Raw genomic sequence first — 26,231 nt, forward strand, 5'->3', positions numbered from 1 at the left:
CCGGTCATTTTTAAAGTTATGATTACTTAGCGAATTTTTTTCTCAAATTCGTCAACTGTAATCAGAATTAAGATAGCCTCCAAAAAAACAAAAAAAAAGCTCAACAGCTATGAAGTATAAAAGTTGAAATGTGAGTTTGCGAGTTGTGACTTGTGAATAATGAAACGACAACGCGACGTCAAAATACATACAAGTAACTGAGTAGGTACTTGAAAGGCATAATGAAATTCTCGTCGTTAGGGCTACCTAGCTTTTCCAGACTGACAGATTCACTTTTCAAATTTGACATAATAACAGTTAATTGTTAGGTAATTTACGGTAGATTGCGTGTTTTTTCAATCAAAATTTAAATTTTAAATTCAAATATAAAGGGTTAAATTGCAAAAGTGCTTTTAAAAATGTAAAAAGAATCGTCAGAAATTTTTTAACGTGATGCCTGGATACACCATTGGGAACCCATCATTAAATTGAGTGGAAGGTGAAAATAATAGTTTTGCGACACCTTTAAAGAAATAAAAAAAAGTTTCATCCAAAAAAAAAAAAAAATTAGATCATCCATTTTTTCCCGCAACGAATTAATTCAATTAAATATTATTTAATAAAAGATAAAAATTGGGAACTGTAGTGTAAAATTTGTAACCTAAATAATTTTATTTAGAGCAGATCAATTTCTTTGAATTGACAAACGTTTTTAAATTAGAGCTTTTTTCGAAAAAATTGTAGTCTCTCTCATGAGGATTAAGGAGAGTTACAGTTGGCTAGAATAAAAAAAAATATTATGAAAAAAATCAAGTCGACTTCTTAATATGTAGTGTACGTACCTTGTACATTAGGATGGATCGCGAAAACAAAATCGGCGGATTTTGACCACATTTAGCAGAGATTTTCATTTTGACTATAAAGTTACTCATAAAACGGAGATGCTCCTGGAAAGGAGATTTATGGGTCCTCAAAGAGAGATCATTTTTGAAAAAATCGTGGTATTTCCTCCCTAGCTTCTACTCATTCTCAACCTGTTTTGAAAAAAATGGTTCAGTTCCAAAAGATAGTATTTGAGATTTTTCGTTAACCAATGCCATTGCCATTAAAAGTCAAGTCTACTTTTAGGGTTCCGCTAAACGGTTGAAAATATGCAAATCACATATATATTTTTGGACTAATTCGTGTAGGTATTGAAAATTTTGTATTCTCAAATATTTCACACCAATTGAGCCAAAACATGGAAAGATATCATTTCTGAAACTGGGGAAATATTATGGAATGCTGTGGTGCCATTTTTTCGGTCATTGTTATCAATTTAAAAAAAAACAAATTTGATAATTATTTTTTTTATTTTTCTCGATTTAATTGCACAAACACTTAAAACGTGTTAATAATAAAACAAAAATACTGAAATCATACAAAATTGCCAAAAAATGATAAAATTTCAACGAATTTGTTAAAATTTCTCAGAGAAATGCTGAAAACATATTAAAATGACATAATAACGCTTTTGAGCAGGCATTAAAACCATTGAAAATTATTTAAAAAATTGATGAAAATTGGCCAAATTCAGCAAAAACTGCTTGAAACATGATTTCGAATCCATTCGAAAACACAAAAGTATCATTCAAATTAAAAGTTACAAGCAGATAAAAAATAAAAATACTTGAAAATCATCAACATCGTTGAAAATAAGTAGAAACTGGAGAAATTTCAAAAAAATTTGGCAACATTAGTGAAATTTGTTTTGAACTTTTTTTTTGTTTTCTTCGTTTAATATGTATCATCAGTCGTTTAATGTTATCATTTTGGCTGGAACAAACGCCATCACATTAACCGAAGTTGACTGTACCTACATATAAAATTTTGAGAATGTGACGAATACAGAGGCAGGTGATTTGAAAATATATGAGAATGAGAAACTTTTTGAATCAAGATTCTATTTTTTAAAAAGAGTTCGAACATTAAATAAGAGACGGTAGGTAAAAATACTTTTTTGCTTTTTAGTTTTTTTATGTACAACGCAAAAAATCTTCATGTTCCATTTACAGACGTTCCAAAAGGCAAAATTACCCATGTTTTCTGTACCCAAAGAAATTCGACTAAAATAGACTGAAAATACCAAGTGAAGACAAACAAGTCGCAAAATTAATAATGATAGCACGTGTTGAGAGTAACGAGAATGAAAGAAAATAAATGTACGTATAGAGAAATAAAATTCAGTCTTATGATAACTTTCATGGCGTCTACAAACTGCAAGTAGGTAGGTACCTACTACACATAATGAAGTTATCTCTTCATTACTTTAAAAACCGATCGCACAAAATTGACAATATTCGGCACATCGAGAGTAGATTTAATCATAATCCTCGAAATAGGAACCATATAGATAACAGCGAATGCGAAATATTGGCCATAAACAATGCAAAATATATATACGTTAAAAATTTTTCCAGAACAAATAAAATTATTCCGGTTCGAGGAATCAAACAATAACGAATCTAAATAACACGATCCCTTTTTATTCGCGTATAAATATTTGCCATTTTCGTTATCTTCAATCAAACATTATGTTTTCTGTAATGCTAACAACTGAACCCTTCATAAACAGCGGCGCCAAAGTCGAGATTTTCTCTCACATATCATTACAAAATAGAAGCACCTGAGGTGTACTGAACGTAAATCGAACTTTACGCTTGGTATGTAGTTAGTAGCGTAAGAAAGTGTATAAATTGAATGCAACGAACTATGTTTATCGATGCTCTATCCACCGACCCCAAATAAGAAAGAATTATGAAATGATGCCAATAAAAACTCATAACATTTTAAAATTCCAAAACAAGCAGACTTTATCTAAAACTACCGGTGCCGGTATACCGGTACCCCGTAATCACGTATGTTGTATAAAATCATTTAAAACTCGTGGTAGATAATACATTAGGTTAGGAATGCAACACTTTAAACTACACAAAATTAATAACGATTTAAAATCTATAAGTTTATAGGCAAATGTTGCGTTGCTGGTTATATTCCATGACCTGCAAAACTTAGTTTGTTGCGATTCTTTTAGTCGCGATGAGCTAATCACCTTGTGGCTCGGGCTCGTACAATACTTATTAAAACAAAGCGAAAATCATAAAGTTTCTGATGTATGCAACTAAACAAGCTAGTTAATTCGCACAACTAAACTGCCAGGTCTAAGACATTAATTTATGAAGGGATAAGATGAGCGGAGGGAATCGAATTACTACAATACACAAACATACGTAAGTTGGTAGGTAATTGAAAGTCTATTTGTTATAAAATTCTTCCAATGTACGTATGTAGGACTTGTTATGCGCATTGCATAAGTGAATTACTCTGCACAACAATACATACGAGTACAAGTACTAAACTGTATTAGTGGAGCTCTATTGGTCGATTTGGTTGGGTTGGATTAGAGTATATTCAGGTCAAGTTTGGGTCAATTACAATTGGTATCAAAAATTTTATGAACTTTCATGATAATATACAATAAGTAAGTAAGGCATAATTTATAACATTTTTCGATGCAAAAAAAATGATTAGGTATACTTAATCTTTAACTAAACACTAAAAGTTTATCTATGGCATCAGTTTTTTCAACGAGATTTTTTTTCTTTTCTCAAAGATTCAGCAGATTTAAAGAGCTCTTGCACAATCGTTATCCCCGAAAATTTTTCTTATGCATCTCTCTTCACTTGGGTCTACACACCCACCGATTTAAATAGTGTCTGTCTCAATCACAGGTCCTTACTTGGGTCTGAACGCACGCTCTGATTGAAAATTCTGATTGTTTGATTTTTGGTTGTTTTTTTTTGAAATTTTCGGAAATATTGAATTTGAAACTCTTTGTGTTTATCTCAACCACAGGTCCTTGCCTGGGTCTGACAACACCCACTGATTTTGAATGGTGTCTGTCTCTACCACTGGTCCTTACTTGGGTTTTAAAACACCCACTGATTGAAACAGTGTCTGTCCCAACCACAGGTCCTTACTTGGGTCTGAACACACCCACTGGTTTGAATAGTGTCTGTCTCAGCCACTGGTACTTACTTGGGTCTGAAAACACCCACTGATTGAAACAGTGCCGGTCCCAATCACAGGTCCTTACTTGGGTCTGAACACATCCAGTACATCCACTAGTTTGAATGGTGTCTGTCTCAACCACAGGTTCTTACTTGGGTCTGACCATACCCACTGGTTTGAGTGGTGACCATTGACATTTCAGATATGGACTGCTGGCATGCCTAAGCCAATGGTCTTGAATATAGTTCATCAGTTAGTCGAGGTTTGGCTTCTACACATGCCTGAATCTGAAAAATGTGCACAGTGACTTTGTACCTCCCTCCATCCGGCATACCATGCCACAGAGGTACAGATAAGGAGGCATAACATCGTAACAGAGCTGGCGCATGCGCAGATTGCAACCCTCAACTTACTATGTTTAAGACACTGGCTGTATGTTAGGCTTACAGGCCACTAGTGGTCCATGGCTGGTATCCTAAAACAAAAATGATCGCTTAAGCAACAACTAAGCACCGGATTGTTGGTTGCTTAGCCAATTAGCTAGCATCATTCATTGCTTAGCCATTGCCTAACTTTAAGCAATGGTTTTAGGATACCAGCCTACATCTGAAAAGTCAATGATGGTGTGTGTCTCAACCACTGGTCCCTCTCCCTACTTGTGTCTGACAACACCCACTGATTGAAACAGTGTCTGTCTCAACCACAGGTCCTTACCTGGATCTGAAAACACCCACTGACTTGTGTAGTATCTGTCTCAACCATGTCCTTACCTGGGTCTTAAAACACCCACTGATTGAAACAGTGTCTGTCTCAACCACAGGTCCTTACTTGGGTCTGAACACACCCACTGATTGAAACAGTGTCTGTCTCAAGTCTCAACCACAGGTTCTTGAGTTTGAAAACACCCACTGATTAAAAATTCTGATTGTTTGATTTTGTGTTGGTTTTTTGGAAATTTTGGAAATGTTGAATTTAAAACTCCCACTGTGTTTGTCTCGACCACAGGTCCTAACATGGGTCTGAAAACATCCACTGACTTGAATAGTGCAGTCTCAACCACAGGTCCTTAATTGGGTCTGAACTCACCACTGATTTGAATGGTGTCTGTCTCAACCACTGGTCCTTACTTGCGTCTGAACACACCCACTGATTTGAACAGTGTCTGTCTCAACCACCTGATTTAAGTGTCTTATCTCAACCACGGGTCTTTACTTGGTTTTGAACACACCCACTGATTGAAACAGTGTTTGTCTCAACCACAGGTTCTTTCCTGGGTCTGAACACACCTGCTGATTTGAATGGTGTCTGTCTCAACCACTGGTCCTTACTTGCGTCTAAACACACCCACTGATTTGAACAGTGTCTGTCTCAACCACCTGATTTAAGTGTCTTATCTCAACCACGGGTCATTACTTGGTTTTGAACACACCCACTGATTGAAACAGTGTCTGTCTCAACCACAGGTTCTTTCTTGAGTTTGAAAACACCCACTGATTAAAAAGTCTAATTGTTTGATTTTTTGTTGTTTTTTTTTGAAAATTTTGGAAATCTTGAATTTAAAACTCCCACTGTGTTTGTCTCAACCACAGGTCCTAACATGGGTCTGAAAACACCCAATGACTTGAATTGTGTCTGTCTCAACCACAGGTCCTTACTTGGGTCTCACCCACTGATTTGAAGATTTGAATAGTGCCTGGCTCAACCACAGGTCCTTTCCTGGGGTCTGAACACACCCACTGATTTGAACAGTGTCTGTCTCAACCACCTAATTCAAGTGTCTTATCTCAACCACGGGTCTTTACTTTGTTTTCAACACACCCACTGATTGAAACAGTGTCTTTCTCAACCACAGGTTCTTTCTTGAATTTGAAAACACGCACTGATTAAAAATTCTAATTGTTTGATTTTTTATTGTTTTTTTTGAAAATTTTGGAAATATCGAATTTAAAACTCCCACTGTGTTTGTCTCAACCACAGGTCCTAACATGGGTCTGAAAACACCCACTTACTTGAATTGTGTCTGTCTCAACCACAGGTCCTTACTTGGGTCTGAACTCACCCACTGATTTGAATAGTGTCTGGCTCAACCACAGGTCCTTTCCTGGGGTCTGAACACACCCACTGATTTGAACGGTGTCTGTCTCAACCAGTGGTCCTTACTTGGGTCTGAACACCCACTGACTTGTATAGTGCCTGTCTTAACCACAGATCCTCCCTTGGGTCTAAACACAACCCACTGATTAAAAATTCTGATTTTTTGATTTTTTGTTGGTTTTTTGAAATTTTTGAAATATTGAATTTGAAACTCCTACCTACTGTGTTTATCTCAACCACAGATGCTTACTTGGGTGTGCCTCAACCTCAGGTCCTTCTTTTTAGTCTTAATTTGTATTCAAAAACCATGGCCTGATTCTGATGCACACTTATTCACTAAACAGATAAGTTTTAAAAAATTTGAAAAAAATTTCTTGAATGACATTGACCCTTGGTAGTGTCGGGTATCCCTGCAAAATTGAAAAAATTTGATTGAAAACTGCCCAAGATAGAAATTTTAGCCCAAGTCTGTCAATTTCAGCCCTTTTGAAGATGTTCGGCGTGAAGCGGTCTGAAAATGTAGTAACGGGTGTTTTGGATCACAAAGACCAACTTTTACTGGTAATTTTAAAATTTCAGTTGGGAGCCAATTCGACTTTCTGAACCCGCTATGCTCTTTCATGTTCAAAAATTTGCCAAGAATCGAAAAGTGCACTTCAGCGCCTAAAATTTTATATTTTTACGTGATCTTTCGATCTACGAGTAGCTTGGTCCAGTTCAAGAATTCTAGAGCCAGTTGAGATATTTCCTTGCGATTATTATGTGTGTATCTTTTTTTTTTAAAAATACGTGGTAACGTGCTGAAAATTCGGCTGAAAAAGCGTGGTAACTTACCGCGATGATATTTTTTCATATTAGGCAGTTGATGAAAATTTAATAAAAAAATTTCTAATATTTTTATAAAATAAGGTGTTCATAAATTTCTTTCATTTTGACGTTTATACTGAATTTTTAACAAACCCCATGTATACAGTAACTATGTAGGTAATATGTACCTACCTACATATAATAACCAAATCACTTGCGTATATCTTTCTACCTCGCTAGGTAACTTCGACTCGAGCCTTAGAATCCTGAAAAAAAATTAATAGATTTTAACATGTTCGTTTTTTTGTCCTCTTTGGTTAGTAGAATTTCATTTGCTCCGAGAAAGACTGCCGTTTACCTATTTTATGGTAATTATTTTATACTTTTCCCTCGATGTTTTATTCGTCTTTGGCGAAATAATTAAGCATCAAGAGTTCTATCTACGTGATTTGCATTCGCAGAAAAGAAGGATGTAATTTGATGGGAAATTTTATTTCAAGGCGCAAATTGTGACGCGTATTTATTAAACCATCGTGGTAATTTTATGGAGAATTGGGCTTTTTTCTTCGGTTATCTTTGCGTTAGTTGAATTCGTTCAAAAAATTACAACTGAGGAGGAGTTATGACGAGTAAATGATGAATTGCAGCTCATGGTGCATCTTTTTTTGCAGAAGTTTGGATCCGATTTGAGTGAATAACGGCTGGACACGAATTGCGTCCCGCACCACGGGTGGTACAAATGGGTAGGCTCGAATTGCGTCCCAAACAGGCACGAATTGCGTCCGCTGGGGCAGGTATATTTTGAACAAAAGAAGTGGGTCAAAATAGAAAAAAAATGTATTCACAAAGTAAGGTGTACCATTTCGTCTTGCATTACCAATGTTATTTCAAATGAACTTAACATCCATACGCTTGAACTCTAAAAGAATTGAAAACACAACATTAGGGTCCCAGGATTTTGAATAAAAACAAAAAAAAATCTGAAAAATGAAAAAATTGAGCGTGAGGGATTTGTTTAAAAAACCACCAATGTCAAAATTTACAAACATTTTTTCCAGGGACGAAACTAGACAGTTTCTCTTGGGGGGGGGGGGGGTGTTCGATCAGAAATTTGCCCACTGATAGGTATGACAAAAAAATACCTATTTTGCCGATTAAAACATTGAGCTTTTTAATATGAAATGAAGTGTGAGAAGACAATTTTGCCACTTGCTATAGTACTTAACACATACTCATATGATGGGTATTAGTCATTAAGTTACGTATATTCAATTATTCATAGCTCATTATGACGTATAAGAAATTTGCATGTTCATTTTTCAATTTTTAAAAGCCTCAAGCAGAATTTTTTCGTTTTATAAAAATGAAAACAAATAAACCAATTGGCCCAAGCGTAGCGGGGGCAAAAGCGTTTGAAAATTTGTTTTTTTATAAGTAAAAGAACAATGATTTTTCATGGTAGGAGATTGATTTTTTCGGTTCAAAATTTTCATAATTTGAATGATTTTTTTTTTAGAAATTTCAGCTTCAAAAAAAAAAGCAAAAAGGTCCCAACGAAGTCAGGACAACGCATATTCGTATAAATACATTAATTTGTACGTATTCTTCTTATTTCTCTAAAAACGACCATCCAACCTATATCTAACACCCTAATCTTGGGACGCAATTCGTGTCCAATTCTAATGATCTCAAAAGGGTTGCTTTGGGACGCAATTCGTGCCTAGCAAAATATTTCTTGGGACGCAATTCGTGCCTTTTCATACTTTCGGGACGCAATTCGTGCAGTGCCTTTTGGAATCGTTTTACTTATTTTTTTTTCATTTTGCCTGCGGTATTGTGGCTTGTACTTTTGTAGTAAATTTCAGTTTCTCGTGTATGAGATTCTATACTTATTTGGAATACAGCCAAAACCGATAGTTCTAATTGTTCTCGAATTCATATTTTATTAAAATTAATGAAATGGTATTACTTAATGTCTCGGATAATTTTTACTCTGCGTAATTAACTGTTTTTTGATTCGGTGAAGTCGGATAATTAGTGCACGTTAATATGTTAGTAAGTTTTCATTTTTTTTTTTTTTTTTTGAAAAATAAAGATAGATACCTAGAACATATCTAATATTTTTCACAGGTGATATGTTGCATGCACTGAAAGTATTGAGGTAGGTATTACTTATTGTGCAGTGACCTAATTTGCCATACATGGCAGTTCTACACGTTTCCATTTTTTTTTTTTTTTTTTTTTTTGGAAAGTAGGTACGTATTAAAAAGATTCTACGTATGCAATTCAATCTGACTTCATTTCAGAAATCGAAAAATGAATTTGCCGAACCGCTTTCGTGTAATTTTCTCTCTGGATTTTCATGTCAAAGTTGACTTAAATGACGAAAATTCCTATTTTTCTTCATCCTCGCCTTACATGTTTGGTATTTCAATGAACTTGAAATTCTACGACGACCCGGCGAGCAGGATAATTAATTATCCAGCCGCTCGGCATGTGTAACGATGTCTTGTAACTGTTTATAGGATCTAATCGATCTAGATGGGAATTCAAAGGGCGCATTAATCGACCACGAAAATAAAATTCCTCAAGTTTCTCCTGTTCAATTTACATACGAAAATGAGCTGGTATATTAAATTTCAAAATTAATTATACCAATGTCACTCTTGCCTTGGTCTTGGGTTATCTAATTTGAAATTTTTTTTATTCGCTGAACGCCTATCACATTGTTTATGCATTATACGTAGACATAATTTAATTACGTAAAAAAAAACCTTAGCTCGTATATCCGAAAATTGTATAGCTAGCGAAGATGTACGTTTTAATGGCAATCAAAATAATATAAGTAAGGAAAGTTTGTTAACTTGACTGAAACAATTAATATAGGTAGGTTGTCTGGAAATTTTCATTTTAAAAATCTACAAAAGTCGTGCCTTTTGGTTTTGATAATTTATTAAATGCTGTAAGTATGAAAGGCTCAAAATAGTTGACTGTGCTGAGAAAACTTCACAATTTAGATAGATTTCGCCCGCCCTGCCATTTTCAGGGGAGGAAACCTCCTTGAAGAGACAGCAACCCTTTCACAAGAATGTTCACGAACAAATGAATCAACTCAAAATGCACCCAGTTCGGACGTTAGAGCAGCCCCCCTTCTCCTCCTATTTTAAAAAAAACCTTTGGTAGGGCTGGGGAAACAATAGCCCTATCTACTCATATGCAGCTAAAATCAGCAAAAATTGTACATATTAAATGATAGAGCATCGGTAGAGCTGTTTAGATCACATTCAGTCCTAACGTTGGAGCATTTCCCTTCCCCCCTCGCCACATTTTATGAAAGAATCTTTATAGTTAAGGCTGGTGAAATGACAGCCCTTACCTATGCAGTCTAAATCGATGAAAATTATGTTAAAGGATAGAGCGACTTGGACCACTCAGTTCCGATATTAGAGCATCTCCCTTTGCTGCAAAATCAGCGAACAGGTGGACTGCCAACCTTGGGAGGCAAGTCAGGTAGATCAATGACCTTGATAGTCCAGACAAACGGGTCAATGACTTCAAGAGGCCAAACAGACAGACGACCTTGGGAAGCCAGGCAGGCACGCAGACAACCTTGAGGGGCTGCACAGGTAGGTCAGTAGATCGGTCAATGATCTTTAGAGAGCAAGACAGACGGGTCAATGCCCTTAAGAAGTTAGACAGGGAGATAGACAGACAGACAGACAGACAGACGGGTTCTCTTTCGATCTAGCATTATTATTGCATCAAAATCGAAATATACCGTCTTTGAAAATTGCCTCGATTAGTTTTTTTTTCTCGCATAAAACGTGTTTTTTATGCTATACCTACCGACCGAGGGGTTGGGGTGGAGGGCACATTTCTGGGTCGAAATTTTTAGGTACCCAACAATAATCCATCATAATTGCCCAAATTTAAAAACAGGTAAATTTCACATATCTTACTCGGGTGCCTTCAATTTTAGAGATGATGCTAATAGTGTTGAAATCCAGTTCTTTGGGGTCATACTATACTTTTCTCAGAAGGATTGTGATATTGTGATGAGGGGCTCTGAAATCATCTCTTACCACCACAAAGAAATTTCTACATGAATTGAGACAAAAAAAAATTTTAAATTGACTTTATTTTTCGAAAATTTGCTAGAATTAATTCATCAACAAAGGTGTAGAAGTATATTATCTTGTTGAATGTTATAATGAAGCGTTGTTGATACAAGATGGTGTTGTTTTGAGTGAAAAATTAAACATATTCTAGGTATTCTATTCGCGTTTATTTTCAGTTATTAATGAGGTTTTTCTTCGCTGTTGGTAAATTTTACTCGTATAGTTCGCAGCTTCCTCGCGTACTTTATCGTATAATTACATCAATTCATTAGCCGATGATTAATTTCCCTGTATCATTTTCATTCACGATTTCTAGTCTTTCTAGTCTGAACGTTTTATATGTACGATTACATTATTAGGTAGACCTATACCTTTTATAATCATCCGTATAGTTACAGATAGGTAGAAATGTATAATTGAAATATCGTGGAGAATTTTGTGACAATTACATAATCGATCCATTTTTAAATGAAGAAGATTCGAGCCAATTTTATGATCATCAAATAGCATGCTACAAATCTAGGGGCAGGGCAGAAGCAAACGTTTTTTTTGATAAACAAAACATCTATCTACTGGTATTTAAAATCATCGTAACATATTCGTCTAGAAAAATCGCGTTTCTTTTGCGAGGAGAAAAATTTTCGATTTTTTAAATTTTTTTCGAAACAATATTTTGATGCATCTTGAAAAAATCAAAAAATTTTCACCAGTCCGTTACGGTTGAGAAAAATGTCATAATCGTGGTGCTGAAGTGTAAAATGTCTACGTGAAAAAGCATCGCCGAGGGATGTTTATCGTGACTCGTTTCATTTTTATGAAAATTTTCCCATGTTTTCATACCTATACTCCGTACCTACTGTTCCTTTTGCGCCTGTTGATTGCTCATAAAAAATAACGCGAGTAGTTCCTTTAATATGTTTTTATTTTAACGATTGAGAATTTTAATTAATTTCACGCATCGTGAATAAAATTGATTTTGGGTTCGTTTGCACAGATATCTACGTATATACCTAATCCTACGTACGTAGGCATGATTTCAGTATGTGATGAAGATTTCACAAGTATTAGCATTTTAAGCTAAACAATTTTCATTAATTTTATATTTTGTTCTTTGAAAAGCCCGAATATTTCAATTTAAATATGCAAATCAAATTTTCTGTTCCATCAAAAATACCTACTGTGTGTGCTGCGTAGGTCTATCGTATAAGTATATAGTCTAGTATACCTATAGCTATACAATTATGTATAGAGATATATGGGTAAGTAATTTTCACTCGATGCCTCTCTCTCTCTCTCTCTTCCTCTTTCTCTGTTTATATCATTCTACGACGAGTTGGATTTCGCATCAGTAAATTAATTTTTCTCGATAAAAATAGTTTGATGTGTTTTTAAAAATAGACCGGAAAGTAAATGCGAAAAAAAATGACGTCCGTGTTCGAAAAAAATTGTCGTTTCGACGTGAAAATTTTTGTTCGTTGTTCATCGTCGGTCGTTCATACGCCTATAATACGCCTGTTGATAAATTAATGATCTGCAAATACTTATACGGCTGCATTTAACAAATTAAATTCTTTTGAAGTCATCCAAGTTTCGGTTACAGTAGGTACATTGTACTAGCTACATAGTTTTATGAGACGTTTTATGACATTACCTATACTCGGGTTCATAAATTGAAAACAAAGTATACAATAGGAATTTCACAGGGTGTGGTAATTTATGTTCGCTTTTCACGTTTCTAATCATGTCATGATACCTATTGTTGAAAAAAAAAATTGAGTGTCTATACTTACTGTTTATTGAAAGTAATACTTAGTTGTAATTGCAAATTCGTGACTGTCTCGCTTATACCTAACTAAGGAAATCGTACTCGTGTATAATTACAAAATGAATTTCAAAAAGGTGTAAGAGGGTTTTCAAAATTGGTGTATTGTTGGTAAGTATTTGTTAACGCAATTAAAAGGTATAATTATGTGTACATATAGATAGGAACAAATACTCGAACGATCAGCTGTATTGATTAGGTAGGTATAAATGGTCGTTAAAGTATGCCCCTTTACTTTTTAATTGCAGACCCTGCAGTATGCAATATACCTACATAGGTATAGGTATAATTTGTTAAAAGCGGGTCAACTTTCGCTTTCATTGAATTTTCCACCAATCATAACGTAGATGCATTACCTTACCTATCTATGTAAATATTTACAATTTACTCGGTCGCAAATTTGCAACTGATATACTTACCTATATAGGGTAAAATGATCGCACCAAGTAAGTAAATTATGCCAGCTATGCTCGTAGAATCCATAAGGAAACATGAAAATTTTCTAGTTTCGTTCTCATTGTAACGCATCCAACGTTTTATTTACTTTTTGGATATTAGTTCGCTGATACTAAAACTAGATTATAGGTTGGTGAAGCGGGAGATAAAACATTCGATAAGTTATTAGATTATATTTCACCACTTTTACTCTCGCTTATTTGATTTTATATTTACGTCGTGGAAAGTGCCAAAAAGTGAACTACTCAATCTCTCGGTAGCTTTTAAAGCATCAATGTCGAATCTATTATTTCAACTTTAATGTAATCCTTGATTGCTTGAAAAGAAAGGTAATAGTGCGAGAAGAATTGATTTTTTTTCATAAAAAGCTCTTTTTCAATTTAATTCTCGTAAACGTTATTTTGGAATTGGTCGAAAAACGTTATAGTAGGTACTTGCGGAAGTTTTCCATTAATTTTTTCAATTTTCAATTTAAAAAGTAAATTTTTTGAGATTGAGTTTGAAATTTCATTCGATAAACAAATTCCTACCTCAATATTTTTGTTTCGTAAAACCGATAGAGATACAAAATGAATCGAAGCGTTGTGGCGCCGCTGTCTATCTGAGGCAATATTATTCGATATAGACGTATACTTATTGATTAGGTGTACAAAAACCTGATACCTATGTATACGATCTTGGTAATTTAATTTTCAATTTAGCGCTACGATTGAAGATGTTCTTACTGGAATGTTACATTGTCTGGTGAAATGAATTTGCAAAGAGATTAGCAAATTTTCACCGTTTAAAAAGTGCTTACCTATCTACGTATCTATATATTTTATCGACTGTCAACACTATAGAGTAAAATAAATGTCTACCTCATTTTCATAATAAAAGAAAAAAAAAACATGTTTTGAGAAAACAGAAAGCTGTTCGAATTTTTGAAATTATTTGGACATCGTGTACTCGTATAGCAAACTAATCCTCGCACGAGAGAGAGGCAAACCGATGATGAAAATGTCAGATGAGGAAAATCGACTCATCTTTCAACCCTCTTTTAACTTACGCTGTATGCTTATATGAGAGTATGTGTGCGAATTAGTATTTTTGGCACATGCGACGAATAAATTTCTGAAACGATGTCTGAATGAAAGAACAAATACTTCGGCTAACTTTTTCAACAATTGACTAAATCCAACGAGACGCCCAAGAATGCATTTTTTTTATTGGGAAATTAAAGAAACAGCCATTCGATGCATAAAATTGTGTCTGGTGGCTATTATTTACATATTTCTATAGATTAAATAGTGGTGAAAGGGACATTTATTTTTATTTATTTATTTTAACAAAGAAGAGTACAATCTTACATGATTACCATAAATTAGTACTAGCTTTAAGGAGTAATTAAATGAGGGGAGGGGGTCACGGCCCATTGACCGGATCCCTAATACAGGTAGTTCCAACTATAATCCATAAGGCTTGCTTCTCCATAGCCTCCAAGGCCCATGAGGATGCAGCAGCTGGATTGCTTCAGTGATGATGTGACTGTGTAGGCGCTTCTAGTGGGCATCCGCGTAATATTCTCATTTCTTGTCATGGATATCGTCATTGCGTGAGAATCTGCATGCATTTACGATCATTCTCAGTATTATATTTTGCCTTCTCTGTATCATCTGGGGATTAAACTTCTATGCACAGCCTCATAACTCCAGACCATATGTCCAGATAGGTCGGATAATCTGCTCATAGACCAGGACTTTGCAGCTCAAGTCCAACTCCGAGTGCCTTCCAATCAGTCAATAAAGTTGCCGCACCTTTTTTTTCATCTGGTTGGACTTCATTTTCACGTGGACCTTCCATGACCCTATTGACAAAATTATGCATAAAAACAGGTGTGTTGATGAGTAATGCGTGAATTTGGACTTTTTTCAAAAATAAACATGTGATTCGGGCTGCGAATAGCATGCGTAAAAGCAATGTTAAAGCATGTAAAATAAAAGAAAAATTGAAAAAAAATTTCTGCCCTGGACTGGAATCAAACCTGGGACCTGCAGTTCAATGTTTCTGCGTCACCTAACCCACTTGGCCACTTCGCCGCATGTGAAGAGTGGAGTTATTTCCGCATAAATGTTTGTGCGTTGTGAACTTATTAAATTTTTTAATTTTTCTCCAAAGTCCAAAAAGTTCAAACATTTATGGGGAAATAACTCCTCTCTTTGCAAGAAGCAAAGTGGCTGAGTTGGCTAGGTAACACGGAAAAACAGAAACTGCTAGTCCCAGGTTCGATCCCCACCCAGGGCAAAATGTTTTCAATTTTTATTTTATTTTACATGCTCTAACATTACTTTTACGCATGATATTCGCAGGCTGAATCGCATGCTTTTTTTGAAAAAAGTCCAAATTCACGCTTGCTTGTGCTATGCATAAAAGCATGCTAGCATGCTATCGCATAATTTTTGTCAATAGGGGATAATCTGGAGTCCAAGTGCATTCCCAGGTATTTCGCTAAGTAAGCCTGTGGTATTGGCTTGCCGGCAAGATAAATCCTCATTGAGCTGTTAGCATGGGGAAGAGTGAAGAGGACATGCCGCGACTTCTGGTGATTCAGGGCAATCCTCCACTTCCTAGTTCAATTGTGAATTTTTTCTAGTGACTTTTGAAGTATGTTGTTGGCACTACTTTGGTCTCTGCTCACAGCCAAAATTGCAGTATCATCTGCAAACGTTGTGGTGGTGGTAGTATCATCAGTTGGGAAATCTTGAGTATATAGCAGGTAAAAGAGTGGGCCGAGCACACTACTTTGCGGTACCCTAGCCTGGATCTCGCAAAACTGTGACAAGGCCTCTTCATGACTGACTCTAAATCGCCTTTCCTTCAAAGTAGACTCAATCAGGCGACAAACGTTGCCTGGAAGAATTTTTGATAATTTGTAAATCAGACCTCTGTGCCAGACTTTATGCCTCTACAACATCCAAAAACACAGCTGAGCAATACTTTTCTCCTCCAACGCATTTTCGATGATGGTAACTACCTGGTGCACTTGATCACTAGTTGAGTGTCTTTACCCGGTGCCTTTTTTGGTTTCAGGCTGTCCAAGATCAATGCAACTTCTCTTGATGAGCAGGGTTTAAATTGCTGATTTTCCTTGAACACAAGGGTGGTGCCACTCCCAAGGGACATTTATGAGAGAGAAAATACAAAAGTGGCCAAAAACTACTGAGACCATGTCACATGTGGGAACTATTGAAAGTTGGCCAAAAACTCCCTAAAAAAAAGTGTGAACTTTATTGGAAACCAGTTTTTTTTCGTTAAAAAATGAGGGGGTCCTAAAAAAAATATCGGGAAAAGTCGCAATTTTTGAATATCAAATTTTACTAGACACCCTGTATTTCCAAAAATGAACAAGCATTCGAAATCTATACGACATTACTCTATAGGTACCTACCATAAGTTATCCAAATTCCGACTTCGTTGTTGCGTTTCGCCGAGGCGTGAAACGTGTTTCTTTTTGTATGCGAATATTGCTGAACTTCGATTGTGACATATTTAAATGAACGCTTAAATGAAAAGTTAATGTACTTTTTAGTTCTCTCAGTGTAGGTAAATTGATCTGGAGAAAGGAGAACAAATATTTTAGTATTACGTTTCCATTGAATATACCTTTAAGCGTGAATGATATTGAAGTTGAACGTATCATTGATCAGTTATTTTTCGTATTTTATTTGGCTTGTTTTTTGAAGATATGATTATTACCCTTATTAAATATACGAGATCGAATTACTTTCTCTCTGCCCTTTTTTTTTTACGTAAGCTGTGAATTTTTGTTGATCGTGGCTTCAACAATGGAAATTTCATTATAATAGTCTATATCAAAGTAGGTACCTATCGTTGGAAAATGGTGGAAATATTTTCCCTCGTTTTCGTATCAATACGCATCGGAATATAAAACTGCAAAATGTATTTCTTTTGAATGATCGTAAATTGTTAACCAATACCTATCGAATTTATTCTGTGTTTACTGAAAAAGAAATCTCTCTTATATAGCAACGAAGCGTACTTTTTTCTCTCTCGAATACCTTCGAGCATACGGAAATGTGTAGGTACGCACTTCTCTGGGGAGAATAAGCATCGATAAGGTACACTGCAATGTGCCAATATGAATTTTGTTTACATCAAAATGATGAATAATAAGCACTCGATAGTGAAATCAATATTCGATATAATAAAAAATAACGAACAGGTTCGACGAATACCTACTTCAAAAGCTAGCTACTACACTTTGTCTACGAGTGTAGGGGCTTATTAAACCATTATGGTAGCCTTGAACTTGGACGTGTATTTTGCGATATAAGAAAGAAAAGTTGATCGCTTGAAAAAGCATTAAAAACAGGTACTTCAAAGTGAACTTAACCGAAAGCTGTTCTTATTCACTGATTCGAGAATGAAGAGAGAATAAGTTGTAGTTACACAGTATATTGCTATTTATCAACATATAGGCACAAAACCTTTAAAAACATGAAAGAACTTTGTATGCCTACAGGTGGTGTATAGATTTGTTTTCGCATCGCGAAGAGAAATAAACAAATGTAGTCATTCGTGAGAGCAACCCTTATAAAATTTCGTTTGATGATATTATTTGTTATAGAATCTTACCATGTGTGAAAGTAATTTTTTTATATGTGATTCTTTTATTTAATAGGATAAAAGATTTCAAGTATGGGTAACGATCTCGCATTGTGATGTTAAAGACCGAACCAGTCGATGGCAGAAAACGACGCTGGTAGCGACGTTGATGGAAAAGACAGGTATCTATATATTTACTTTATCTACCTTCTTATTTTTTCGTATTTGAATTATGTACATGCAATTATTACTGTCAGACTCAAATAAGATGTCCATGTGATTCAGTAGCGTATGTACACGTTAGACTGCACACGTATTACCTTCTGAATGCATTGGGGTGAATCGTAAAAAAAATGGAAAAGGGTTTTGACCGAATAATAAAATCTTCATTTTGAGCTAAGTTACATTGATAAAATTGTAGCAACGGAGGTGTTCCTGGAACTTGAAAGTCAGGAGGTATTTTTGAAAAAATCGTAGGGGAAAATGGCTCAGTTTTGAAACTGAGAGAATTTTACTCAAAAAAAAATCTTGCGCAGCGCGCAAGATCAACCGACTTTTCCCTGGCACACATTGGTAATTTTCAAAAATTACCGGTAATTTACTAAGAATTGCTGGTACTGGTAATTTACCAAGAATTACCAGTAAATTACCAACCAAGAATCACCAGTAATTTACCAACGAAGAATTACCAGAAATTTACCAACGAAGAATTACCAGAAATTTACCAACTAAGACTTACGAGTAATTTACCAAAAAATACTGGCAATTTACCAACCAAGAATTACCAGAAATTTAATTTACCAAGAATTACCAGTAAATTACCAACCGAGAATTACCAGTAAATTACCAACCAAGAATTACCAGTAATTTACCAACGAAGAATTACTAGTAATTTACCAACCAAGAATTACCAGAAATTTACCAACCAAGAATTACGAGTAATTTACCAAAAAATACTGGTAATTTACCAAAAATCATTGGTAATTTACTAAAAACTACCGGTACAATTACCAAAAAGCACCAGTAATTTATTTCAAAAAAATTATCAAAAGTTACCTGTAATCAGCTAAAGTTATGTGTTTTTTACCAAAAATTACAAGTAATTCACCAAAAATAACTAATTATTTTATTTACTGAAAATTACTATTAATTTACCAAAAAAAATTATCAAAATTTACTGGCCAATTACCAAAAACTTTACGTTTTTTTAAAACAAAAATTACCAGTTATTCGCCAAAAATAACTATTGACTTGCAATTCGCGATTCCAATTCTAGAAATTTTGAAAAATTTTGATTTTTGATTGCAAAAAATTATTAAGGTAATATTAAAAAAATTAAAAGGATGAAATTTAAAAAAAAAATCAGTAAAAAAATCGACAAAAAATTTTCATCTCTTGACTCACGCGGGATTCGATCTCCCGACCTCCGGCGCACAAATCTTCAATCTACACACCCTAGCATCAGTTCGTTGGGAAGGAGCAATTTTCGAGATACGAGTATAAGGGTTTACAAATATTTCAGCTTATCCATAACGTTGAAACACACTTAAACGTTCATATCTCGTAAACGGCTGAATCGATTTCGACCAAATTAAAAATTTCTCTAGTTCAGTATCACAGCAATATTTTGCCATCATCAGTTTCGACTTGAAGTTCGGAGCTTTTGAGTTCAGCGTGACACAAATTTGTACATAAATTGATATATAAATAAATACATACATACATATGTATATAAACTTATCTCGTTTGGTGCCATACGTCTTATCGTGATCAGCACACTCCAAAACGTCAAGAAAACCCACCCCCACCCAAATCCCGAACCTTCATGACAAATACAATACCTTCACTTTTCGTGCGAAAAGTCGGTAAAAGTTGGTTCAAACAATTTTTTTTCTAAAAGGTCGCCATTTAAGGGCCCATATTTGCTCTCCAGGGACATCCATGAGCTAAAAAAAATTTCCAAGTGACTTTAAACCAAAATGTTAATTTCTGATATTTCCGGTTACATTGAAGTAGACTTTTAGATGTCTAGTCTGACTTTCAAGAAATCGGAATTAAATAAATAAATCGCACGTCAAACTTTCAAAGTTGACTTTCTGACATTTTGTCAGACTTCTGAAAAACTGGAGGAAATTCTTCCGAGTTCCTAAGGTATTTTCTTATCAAATATTTTTTGAATTGTGTCTCTCCTGATTCCAATTTTAGAAGTTTATTCACATACCTACCTACCTAGTTTATAAATTTTCAGGCATTCAGGGCTATGAAATTTGGTTTTTCTATTTAGAGAGTCAACCTCTAAATTGAGACTTTTCTTGTATTCAAGGATTAGTACCATTCGAGGTACGTTTCATTGAAATTGATTGATTGATTTCATTGTCGTATTGATGGGCTTCGAATTTTGCTCTCAATTTTCTATGTAATGGTTCTGCAATATAATTAAAGAGTGATAGAAAAATTATGCAACTTTTTCGCAAGTGTAGGTGGGATTTAAAAACATCAACATATTCAGTACGTTTGAAAGTTCATTTTTGATTTATACGTATATTGAGATTCTCGCTTTAAAAATGTTTTAATTTTTGCATTTCATACTTATTTCATCATTAAAAAAAAAAAAAAAAAATTAGAAGTCAGATAGGTATCGAGTTTTTTAACGTACGTATTTGATTAGCTTTTTTCAACATTACTGACTGTGATAGATACATAAAGGTGAGGGTGGATCGAGAAAAAAATGTACAGGATTTTGATCAAAAGTAAAAACCTTCTTTTTGAATTGAAAGTCACTCAGAAAATTTTTTAGCTTCGGAGGTGCCCCTGGAGAGAAAAGTCCTCAAAGAGGAGAAATTTTCGATAAAATCGTGGTTTTCCCCTTAGCCCTTTCATAACAGGTTTTTAGGAAAATGACCCATTTCCAAAAGATATTAGATAATAGATACGTACGTAGTACGCGTATTTTAGATTCTGCGTTGACCGAGACCATTCCCATCAAAATCCAAGACCACTTATAGGCTTCTTGTACCATGAGCAGTTGAAAATTTGCAAATCACCAATTTTTAGATGTATGAATTTGTGTTTTGAAAATATATTCTCATCTCTTCTCAAATATTCCACATCAATTGAGCCAAAACATCGACAGGTGTTTGCTTCTGAAACTAGGGAAATATCTTGAAATTGGCAATATTGTCTAAAAAATTGGCACTACGTTCCAAAATATTTTCCCAGTCTCACAAACGGAATCTCTCGATATTCTAGCTTAATTGATGCGAAATATTTGGTTAATAAGCGATTTGCAAATTTTCAAACGCTCGATAGAACCCTAAAAGTGGTCTTGGATTTTGATGGCAATGGCCTTGGTCGATGCAGAATCTCAAGTACTATACAAAGTATACATTTTGGAATTAGGTCACTTTTCCCAAAAAAGGTTATTATAAGAGCAAGTAAAGCGAAAAGAAACGCGATTTTTTCGAAAATGTCTCCTCTTTGAGGACCAGTATCTCCCCTATGGAGGCACTTCTGGAGCTAAGATTTTTTCTGAGTGACTTTCAACTTAAAATAAAGATCTCCTTCGAATTTTATCAAAATCTTTCAATTTTTTTTGAGCGATTCACCCTACAATGTATGTGCAGTAGTCACATTTTATGTGAAAATAAATTATTTGGTATCATAGAAATTTTAGGTATCAAAATATATCCGAACTAATATTAAAATTTCTAAAAATTTGTAAATAAATGGAGAACCGTAGGACTGATTTTTCTCTCAAAATTAATAAAGTTCTATTCCTAACCAAGCCTATTAAGTTGCGAAAATCTCAGCTCATCTTGTCAAGTATTGTTCGATTTTCGAAAATGAACTGATGAGGTGCAGATAACTACTTATCTATGTATTTACATTCAAATTGGTCGTGTTTTCGTTTTATCGTGTGTAATAAAAACTAGGTAGATATCTATGTATACTTTCTTGCAACGCAACGTTTAAAAATTTTATGAACTTTATAGCTCTTAAAATCTTCACTTCGGCAAATCCTCGCATTACATTAACACGAGTAAATCGTTTTATAATTTTTTTTCCTAGATCTATTACGTAGGTTATATGTATGCTAATTTCAGTCTGCTTGCAATAATGAAGAAGTTACATTATGTAATTAAATACCCAAGATTTCCCCTTCAAATCTCGAGTAAGCAAACTATTTACTCTCGTGTAATTTGGATCGTTGTCACCGAGCGAAAGGCGGCAAATGCAACCAAAGCACCTGGCATGCTTTTCCTTTTCTCGGATTTCAAATTACTTCGCACGCTTTGTAAGTAGGTACCTACGTAGAAGTACATCTCAAGTGTAAAGTGATTGCTGAATAGTTTTGTATTCGCGGGCTCAAACCTTTTGTAATTGTTCCCCGTCCCTTCGCTGTACAATGGCAATGAAATATGACAAATTATCGTAACGTCGTCGTTTCATTTTTATAATTTTTTTTTTAATCACAACTAGGTAAATGAAAATTTAATCTCGCAATAAATGGCCTACTTTCTTTTATAATGTCTATCGAGCAAAATTACGACATTTCATTCGCGTTGCGTCGCATCTTATTAAAAAAAAAAAAATTGAGTCGAATGAAAATTAATTCTTATTATCGTGTAAAATTTCCAACTTCGACTTTATCGAAAATTAGAATAGAAAAATGCTGTCGTAAATTTGTCACTGAACTACCCCATCCTATCTCAGACTGTTGAACTTGTCGTCAGATTATACCTTCTTGATTACCTACCGTTGTTTTTTTTTTACGCCGCGCGTCATGCACGAGTTTTTTTCTCGTACCGGGTAATCAAAAAGTGCTAATATCGACTAACTCGAGCTATTATTTCGCAGATTACTTATTCAAGACGCAAACGTTGTTTTTTGAACTCGTACTCGGCTAAAGAAAATTTTAAATGGAATAAACGTGTTGGTATTACAAACGCAGAGCTGTGTAATATTACAGCGCTGTTCTGGTAATCTTAGTCCCTTTAATTAGGCGAATGGAAGATAGAGAGTGTATAAAAGTGTTTTAATCAAAATAAAGATTCGCAGAAGCAGTCGATATCCTTTAATTAAATTGTGTAACGGGGCAGTATTCACGCGTGAAATTTCAGTCGACGTTAATGCCGGTAATATACGAGCACGGGTGTACGTTACTATTTTGCAAACGTTGCAGCTCCGAAAAATATGATGATATGAGAAACCGGTCTATGTAATATAGATGATACACATAAAGAAGCTTACTCGTATTTGTAATTACCCATGTTGTTAAATTTATCTCTTTTTGAAAACTTGATAATTAATGTAATTGTTTATCGGTGAATAGGAGAGAATTTGTTGTTGTCAAGAGGAGAATGATTAATTAGAAATTGTTATTCGTTGTTTAGTATAATGGATGGAAGTTTTTATGTCTAGAAAATTATTAACCCCTAATTATGTGTTTATCCTCGAACGAAATTTCTTACCGAGTTTTGGTCAGTGTTCATTTGTGTACGTACATAGATACGTGTGTGTGTGTGATTTTGCAATACAGGTAGGCCCTATACTATAGAAAGTTGATGGTGACGTGTGGTTTTTACGATAATTGGCTCGTACACATACCGTTAAGTTGGTATATTTGAATTAGATGTGAAAAGCGTGGTCATTTATTCGCTTCGATCTGATAATAATTTTTGTTTGCGAAAATGGAAAATTACCAATGTTCATGCCATCGTTTGAACATCAACCATATACAAACTAATGGTTTGTCGAAACTGTTTTTCTTTTATAAGAAAATATTTAATTCAGTTATTGCTACCAGGAATATCTAACTTATTTTTCAAATTTCATTTTTCGGAAATGTACAACTTACAAAGAAGGTAGGTACCTATATTAATTTCGAAATTGTAGGACAGATTTTTCAAAATTTTTAGAAATATTGGTGATTTCAAAATCGTTTTCCAAAGTTAAAAGAGCTTCATTTCGAATCGTAAATTCTTTCAAATTTCATTTTGAGCTGATGGGTAAATTTAGAAAAACTGAATTTTTAATTCAGAAATTAATCCTTGCAAAAAGGAGCCTAAATACTGAACTATTTCTGTTTTGAAAATTTAATTATTAATTTCATCCTTTCTTTGGTATTTTTGGGCTTAAATATGATGGTTCTGCTTTTAAAAATCTCCATAGTCACATTTTGACTATTTTGTAAAAATAGCTTCAGAGACGTATTTAGGAAGTTCAAAAATGTATCTACATTTTAACGTCTCACAACACTACATTTTTGGAAAGTTCAAGATTCCCCCCCCCCCTTAGAGCTAGGTTTTGAGTTTCAACTCGAATGATAAATTCAATGGTTCAAAAAACCTTCCATGTAGGTACCTACGTATCAATTTTCAGTAGACTATTTTGGTCTGCTAAATTTTTTCATCTTGAAATTGTGCACTTTTTCCCCATAAATCAGAAATCCAAAATTTTTCATCAATCTTACAAGGGAACCTCTTGAGGTGTCCGCCTCCGATTTGAACGGGACCACGATTTTTGGAAAGAGCATGTTCTAAAACCCCCAAATCCAAATTTTCAGCTGCCCAAGTTCATTTTTCGATTTTTGGCGAATTTTTGAAAAACCAAAATTGACTATTTTGGTGATTTATGCTTTTTTAAAAAAAAAGTTCGTACTTGATCAGTAAAAATGTTCAAAATAAGTCCTAAAACTGATATTAACCCCCCAAATCCAAACTTCGTCATTTCCAGAATTTTGAATTTGCTCCAGAAGGCGTGAATATGAAGCTGGGCACCTAAAAATCGAGGTGTGTGTTATACTCGATCTGCTTAACAAGTTTATCCACTTTTGAGTCGGTTTTGGGAGGGACACCTCAAGAGTGGTTTCTGACCAGTTTTGAAAATAGATAGTCAAAAAACCACTTTTGAGGTGTCCCTCCCCAAATTGACTCAAATGTGGATAAACTCGTTGAACAGATTGAGTATAACTCACAACTTGATATTTAGCTGCCCAATTTCGTATTCACGTCTTCTGGAGCTAATTAAAAATTCTGGAGAAATTTAAAAATCGCGCTGGAGGCTCCAAAATGGATGGAAATGGCAGAACTCGGATTCGGGGGGGGGGGTGTTGAGGACAAAATACAGCGATTCGCGGAAATTTCAAAAATTGTCTCACAAACGGTAAAATTCTGATTTTTTTTGAATATCTTTTTATGAAAAAAGCTGGTCAAAAAACCACTCTTGAGGTGTCCCTCCCAAAATCGACTCAAATGTGGATAAACTCGTTAAACAGGTCGAGTATAACATGCAACTCGATTTTCAGCTGCCCAACTTCATATTCACGTCTTCTGTAGCGAATTAAAAATTCTGAAGAAATTGAAAAATAGCGCTGGAGGCTCCAAAATGGCTGGAAATGGCGTAATTCGGATTTGGGGGGGGGGTTAATATCAGTTTTAGGACTTATTTTGAACATTTTTACTCTTGTTAGACCCTTCTAAATGCTTGAGACAAGTATGAAGTACAATATATGGAAAAAAGTAGTATGAAAACGGAATCGGAATCGCAAATTAAATCCGATTTTCCCATCTCTAATTTACCTTGAAAAAACTTTTTTTATTCACCTTTATTTATAGGTCATTTCAGAAACCATTCAACCGAAGGTTTCATTAATGTGAATTTCAATTAATGTTGCTTAAATGTAAAATAGTCCGAATTCGTATTTTTCTAGATTTAACCCCGTTCCCAACTCTTACCTATGAAAGAAATTGGAATTGCCATATTCAAGATCTTTGACTTCAAAACGTACATAGATCTAGAAAATGTTGTTTTAAAAAATTGTAAAATTTAAATTGTTTTCAAGGTCTAACCTCCGGCCTTACTCGTAGATATTCTCATCAATTTTTTATTTTCGACCCTCCCCCCCTCCCTCGCCCCTCAATTCTCTGAACATGAGATGAAAGTTGCCCCTTAATGATGAAGGCATGCAAAAAGTTGTTTTGATTAGGCAACTAAGCATGTAGATATTACACAATTTCTTCATTATGTATGACCATTGAAAAAGTCAGAAGGTAACTTACATCCTTCATTTTCAAGTTGGAAAATCCCCCCTGCCCCCCAGAAAAAAGAGAGTTTTTTGAGAAGAAACAATAAACTGTAATAAGCAGGTATATTAATTTTACATTTCAAAATTGCGTTTAGAATTAATGAATTAGAGTTTTGAATTGAGGGGTAGGTATAGGTGAAAAAAGCTCTACCTAGAACTTGATACCTATATGTATCTAGTATTCAATTTTGAAAAACAAGGTACCTACGTTGGT

General features: G+C 34.6%; 1 protein-coding gene across 3 annotated transcripts in view; it reads left to right on the forward strand.

Moving 5' to 3' along the window:
• Window positions 1-26,231, forward strand: part of LOC135839980 (adenylyl cyclase 78C-like) — a 125,448-nt gene that overhangs the window by 31,186 nt on the left and 68,031 nt on the right. For all 3 annotated transcript variants that reach the window (XM_065356273.1, XM_065356274.1, XM_065356275.1), the window contains one exon: window positions 18,008-18,113. In XM_065356273.1, coding sequence (XP_065212345.1) covers window positions 18,070-18,113 — 44 coding nt within the window. In that variant the 5' untranslated portion in view covers window positions 18,008-18,069. The remainder of the gene's footprint in view (window positions 1-18,007; window positions 18,114-26,231) is intronic.

The sequence above is a fragment of the Planococcus citri genome, chromosome 3 (genome assembly GCF_950023065.1).
Source record: "Planococcus citri chromosome 3, ihPlaCitr1.1, whole genome shotgun sequence".
In the NCBI taxonomy this organism is placed as follows: domain Eukaryota; kingdom Metazoa; phylum Arthropoda; class Insecta; order Hemiptera; family Pseudococcidae; genus Planococcus; species Planococcus citri.